The 6000-nt window shown below is 69.4% G+C and overlaps 1 protein-coding gene across 1 annotated transcript; it reads right to left on the bottom strand.

The window, feature by feature from the left end:
• Nucleotides 1-420: 420 nt before the first annotated feature.
• On the bottom strand, nucleotides 421-4600 carry TRIM35 (tripartite motif containing 35). The gene is made up of 6 exons (XM_068936724.1): nucleotides 3921-4600; nucleotides 2694-2789; nucleotides 2294-2524; nucleotides 2145-2167; nucleotides 1583-1704; nucleotides 421-1107 (listed from the first exon to the last, which is right to left on the bottom strand). The coding sequence occupies exons 1-6, from the start codon at nucleotides 4362-4364 to the stop codon at nucleotides 542-544; spliced, it is 1482 nt and encodes a 493-aa protein (XP_068792825.1). The 5' UTR covers nucleotides 4365-4600; the 3' UTR covers nucleotides 421-541.
• Between the last annotated feature and the right edge of the window lie 1400 nt (nucleotides 4601-6000).

The raw sequence follows: 6000 nt of genomic DNA, 5'->3' as shown, positions 1-6000 counted from the left end.
CACACCCTCGCAGGGAAATCCCTGACCCCGGGATCCGTGCACACCCTCGCAGGGAAATCCCTGACCCCGGGATCCATGCACACCCTCACAGGGAAATCCCTGATCCCAGGATCCATGCACACCCTCGCAGGGAAATCCCTGACCCCAGGATCCATGCACACCCTCGCAGGGAAATCCCTGACCCCAGGATCCATGCACACCCTCGCAGGGAAATCCCTGACCCCGGGATCCATGCACACCCTCGCAGGGAAATCCCTGACCCCAGGATCCATGCACACCCTCGCAGGGAAATCCCTGGCCCCAGGATCCATGCACACCCTTGCAGGGAAATCCCTGCTGCCGAAGCCTTCCTCAGCTCTGCTCCAGCGTGGAGAGGAGCAGGCTATCAGAGATGTTGGGGAACGGCCACGCAGAGCAACACCAGAACAACAGACTGTTTATTAATGATAAAAGAGGAGGCAATACACATTTGCTTTTTTTTTTTTTTTTTTTGGAGCGCCTACCCCTAAAGAGGGTTGGGGGGGAGCCCCAGGGGCGAGGACTAGACGGGGACGTCCTCGTAGACGCGGACGCGCCGCGGGCAGAGGCGGAGCGCCTCAGGCGGCGCGTCCGCTGGCGTGCCCCCCACGTAGAAGTAGGGGAAGACCTTGCCGTTGAACTTCTCGTGGAAGGTGTAGATATGGGTCCGCCGGTCGGCGTCGTAGAAGGAGAGCTCGCCTTCGTCACAGTCCAGCTCCACGCGGATGCGCGCCAGGTCGCCCAACGCCGCCTTCGAGCGGGCTGAGTTGGAGGCCCGGCACGTCTCGCCGTCAGCCCCGGGCAGGCGGTAGATGTACCAGAAGCCGGAGCGGGCGTCGTGGTGGAAGGTCCAATGGTTGCCGCCGCACGGCCGGGCCACCCCCACCCGCCAGTTCGCGATGCCGCCCAGGTCCACCTCCCAGGTGTGGAAGCCGGTGGAGAAGCTGCGGGAGCCCAGGATGCAGGGCGCCGAGGTGAAGCGCTCAGGGTTTTCCACCAGCAGCTTGTAGCCCCTGTTGGTGACGCTGGTGAGGTCCTCGGAGACTGAGAGCCAGCCGGCCGCCGTGTTGGGGTCGAAGCTGAAGGGGACTGCGATGGGGACAAGTGCGTTAGGGGGGCCAACGTTGTCTTCCCGGGTGGACGAGCTTACAGAGGGGCTGCAGCCACCTGGAGATACCCATCTACCCATGCTTTCCTTTCTGGAGGGAGCCAAAGGCTGCCGATGAGGAGAAATGCACCTCCCAGGCCTTCCTTTTGGGGGTGTCAGTGCCCCAGAGCATCCCTTCGCCCTCCAACCCGCCTCCCAAGGCCCAGCAGCAGGCTGCAGTGGGCATTTCTGCTCCACGCTCCTCCTCTTCAGCCTCTACTGATGGAGACCCACCACCTCCACCCAAAGGCTTTCCCTGCCGCCCATCACCCTGGCTGCGGGGCAGCCCCGACCGTCTTGGAATGGAGGCAGAGGGCTCATCCCCTCCTCTCTGGCAGCCCGTTGGGCGCTGGAGGGCTCCCGGGGCAGGCGCGAGGGCAGGAGGGACAGGGGCGCGCTCCGCGCCCGGCGCCTCACCTACGGTGATGATGTCCAGCATCTTCCTCCAGACGTCGTACTGCAGCGAGCCCAGGTACTTGGCGACGTTGATGAGCATCCCTGAGGGCACGGCCTCCGGCTCCTCAGCTGTGCAGGCGATCCTAGGGCAGGACGGCAGCGGGTAGAGACGGGGACGTGCGGGGGACGGAGGAGGGAATTGGGCTGGCTCTCAGAGCACCCTGGGAGTCTAGATTTCGGCAAGGACTTCACAGCATCCCCCCTTGGCCCCCCAGGCTGGACTTGTCCCGGCAGGGTGATGTGCACCAGCTCTTGCCCTGGCATCCGGGCAGCTCCGGGGTGCAGGACGGGATGCTCAGGGGTACCCATGGGTGCAGCACCAGCCTTGGGGACCTCCAGCACCTTGTTCTGCTGGAGGACCCGAGAGGCCAGTGGCAAGGTTGATGGGGACTCCAGCGTCCTAGTCCGGCTGCCCCTTGCCCCGTTGGGCCCCAGGGAGGGGACGCGAGGACTCAGCAGCCCCAGACACGCGTCCCCCCTGCACAGGGGACGCGGCAGAGGTCAGAACAGCGCCGGGACCTACCTGCGCTTGCGGTTCTTGTGCATCTGAAAGAGAAGGAGACACCGCGCGTCAAAGACCCGCTCACCAGGGATTGCAAAGGTCGGGCGGCAGCGGCGCCCGGCACCGCCGCGGTCCCCACGGCCCCGGGAGGGCTGAGGGCAGCGCCTTACCATGAGGAAGGTGTAGTCGTCCTCCTTGAGGTCAGCCTGGAGCTGGCGGGCTTCGTTGAGCAGGGCCTGGCTCTCCTCCGACAGCTGCTTCATCCTGCCCTCGATGAGGCCCTGCTTGCGCCGCGTCTCCTCCTGCAGCCGGGCCAGCGCCGCCTTCTCCTCGGCCCGCAGGAACTCGTGCAGCTTCTCAAACTCCCTCCGGATCTGGTCCTCCAGCCGCGCCGCTTCCACCTGCGTCGCGTGCGGGGACGTCACGGCTCCGGCCGGGAGACTTCCCGCGTCCCCCTGCTCCGACCACCCTCCTGCTCCGGCTCCTCTCCGTCCTCCCGCCCCAGGCGGCTCGTCCGAAGCCCTCCGGCCGCAGGAAGCCAGCGCCGGTGCTCGGTGCCCGGCCACGCACCTGGTTGTGCTCGGAGATGGACTCGTAGGAGCGATGCACGGCCCCGAAATCCTTCACCTTGTCCTGCAGGGAGGTCTCCATGTTCTTCAGCTTGGCCTGCGGGGAGGAGACGCCCTGAGGACCCTCGCGAGCCTGAGCCCAGGGTTTCGGAAACGGAAAGACAAGAACGCCGACCCCGGCAGGACGAGGTTAACCGGCATCCTTATGCCATCCGCCGCCCCTTGCCGTGCTGCGGCCGGACGAGCGGGTCGCCCAGCCCAGGGTCTCCGCCGCAGCGCGGGGGCAGCTGCCACCCCCCCGGCCGGGTCCTGCTGTTTTTAAGTCTCCGTTTTAATGCGTCGTCGAGGCTCCCGAGGGAGGCGCAGCGCCGCCGGCAGCCCGCCGAGCCGGGCCCTGACTCACGGCGGCCGCCCTGCATCGTTCGAAATCTGGCACGTCCCCGGCGGGCTGAGTCACCAGCCGGAGGCGAGCGGCGGGACCTGGCACGGCACCTCGCTGCCGGCCCCGTCGCCGCCTCCCCGTGCGGGGACGGGACTCGCGGGTCGGTTGTCCCTAGCATGGTCCCGTGGTCCCAGGTCCTTCCTGGAAATGCAGGATGTCTCACCCCCCCCCCACCCCCCCCCGTCACCCTCCCTTCTCCGGCTCCCGCCAGCCCGGGAAGCAGCGGGGACGTGGCAGGAAAGCCAGCAGCCCGGCGGGGCGTGCGGTTGTGCAACTCCCCCCTCCCCTCCACCCCGAAAACGCGCTCCCAGCCCCGCGGCGTTGCTGCAATAACCGGTGCGCCCGGATCCAGGAGGAGCAGAGCAAACGCGGGAACTGGGCTGCTCTCCAAAGCCCTCCCCGGGCCATTTCCCGCGGGCCTTCGGGACGAGCTGCCGTTGCCCCGAGGACGGCGTGGCCCCGGGGTAATTATTAGCTGCGGATAGCGTCGGGGCAAGGCAGGGGGGCCCCTGCGCCCTCCCCGGCTGGGACGCACCCTGCATAGCTGCTCCCTCTTTCATCTCGGCCCGCCGGGAGCCAGCCCGCCTCGGTGCAAGCGCCCGGTGCACGAGCCAAGGACGTGCGTTGGCGGGTACATGCTGGGGCGCGGGGAAGGCTGCACCCCCCTTCCCAGGAAACCCGGCAGAAGCCAGGATGCCGTGTATATCTCCATGCACAAGCATCACCCGGCGATCGGGATCTCCCCCCCCCCCGTCACCGACCCCGACCGAAGCGTCCCTCGCTCACCCTGAAATCCGCAGCCGCCTCCTGCACCGGCTGCATTTTGTGCCCTTGGTGCTGCTTGGCGCTCTGGCAGACGAAGCACGCCAGCTCCTTGTCGTCCAGGCAGAAGAGCTTGGCCTCCTCGCGGTGCAGGGTGCACAGGGCGGCCGGCCGGCCCCGCCGCTGCCCTTCCTCCTTGAGGATCATCTCCACCAGGTTGTTGAGCGTGTGGTTGACACGGAGGTCGTCGAGCGAGGAGGTCTCCTTGCACACGGGGCACACGTGCTGCTGGTGCTCCCAGGAGCGGCTCACGCAGCCCTTGCAGAAGTTGTGCCCGCAGCACAGCGTCACGGCCTCCCGGAAGGGCTCGTAGCAGATGGGGCACAGCAGCTCCTCCTTGAAGGTGGCCGTGGAGGACGAGGCGAGGGCGATGGAGCCGCTGGCCCAGGCGCTGGCTCCCTTCTCCATGACTCTGCGGGAGGGAAGGAAGGAGGGATGGAGGCAGACCAGAGCCAGGCTTGGGAGAGCCCCGACTGGAAAAACAGCCCTGCTCCTGATGCAATCGGCTTCCTGCGGCTCTGACTCACGCCGGCAGCTCCCTCCCCGGCCGAGCACCGGCCTGAGTGACACCGGATCGGGCCACTGGCGGCGGTGAGGGGCGGGCGGCACCGGCGTGCCGCCAGCCCGGGGGAAGGGGCCGCCGGAGGCCGGACCCCGCTGCAGCCCCGGTGCCCGGACCCGCATCCCTAGCGCAGACCCCCGTGACCGGACCCGGATCCCCGACACAGCCCCGGTGCCCGGACCCCGGAGCAGACCCCTTTCCCGGACCCCGACACAGCCCCGGTGCCCGGAGCAGACCCCTTTCCCGGGACCCCGACACAGCCCCGGTGCCCGGACCCCGGAGCAGACCCCTTTCCCCGGGACCCCGACACAGCCCCGGTGCCCGGACCCCGGAGCAGACCCCTTTCCCGGGACCCCGACACAGCCCCGGTGCCCGGACCCCGGAGCAGACCCCTTTCCCGGGACCCCGGTACAGCCCCGGTGCCCGGATCCCGGAGCAGACCCCTTTCCCGGGACCCCGACACAGCCCCGGTGCCCGGATCCCGGAGCAGACCCCTTTCCCGGGACCCCGACACAGCCCCGGTGCCCAGATCCCGGAGCAGACCCCTTTCCCGGGACCCCGGTACAGCCCCGGTGCCCGGACCCCGGAGCAGACCCCTTTCCCGGGACCCCGACACAGCCCCGGTGCCCAGATCCCGGAGCAGACCTCTTTCCCGGGACCCCGACACAGCCCCGGTGCCCGGACCCCGGAGCAGACCCCTTTCCCGGGACCCCGACACAGCCCCGGTGCCCGGACCCCGGAGCAGACCCCTTTCCCGGGACCCCGACACAGCCCCGGTGCCCGGATCCCGGAGCAGACCCCTTTCCCGGGACCCCGACACAGCCCCGGTGCCCGGACCCCGGAGCAGACCCCTTTCCCCGGGACCCCGACACAGCCCCGGTGCCCGGACCCCGGAGCAGACCCCTTTCCCGGGACCCTGGCACAGCCCCGGTGCCCGGACCCCGGAGCAGACCCCTTTCCCGGGACCCCGACACAGCCCCGGTGCCCGGATCCCGGAGCAGACCTCTTTCCCGGGACCCCGACACAGCCCCGGTGCCCGGACCCCGGAGCAGACCCCTTTCCCGGGACCCCGACACAGCCCCGGTGCCCAGACCCCGGAGCAGACCCCTTTCCCGGGACCCCGCACAGCCCCGGTGCCCGGATCCCGGAGCAGACCCCTTTCCCGGGACCCCGGCACAGCCCCGGTGCCCGGATCCCGGAGCAGACCCCTTTCCCGGGACCCCGACACAGCCCCGGTGCCCGGAGCAGACCCCTTTCCCCGGGACCCCGACACAGCCCCGGTGCCCGGACCCCGGAGCAGACCCCTTTCCCGGGACCCCGACACAGCCCCGGTGCCCGGACCCCGGAGCAGACCCCTTTCCCGGGACCCCGACACAGCCCCGGTGCCCGGATCCCGGAGCAGACCCCTTTCCCGGGACCCCGGTACAGCCCCGGTGCCCGGACCCCGGAGCAGACCCCTTTCCCGGGACCCCGACACAGCCC

Source organism: Struthio camelus, chromosome 3, assembly GCF_040807025.1.
Source record: "Struthio camelus isolate bStrCam1 chromosome 3, bStrCam1.hap1, whole genome shotgun sequence".
NCBI classification, from domain to species: Eukaryota; Metazoa; Chordata; class Aves; order Struthioniformes; family Struthionidae; genus Struthio; species Struthio camelus.
This window is presented reverse-complemented; position numbering and strand designations above follow the sequence as displayed.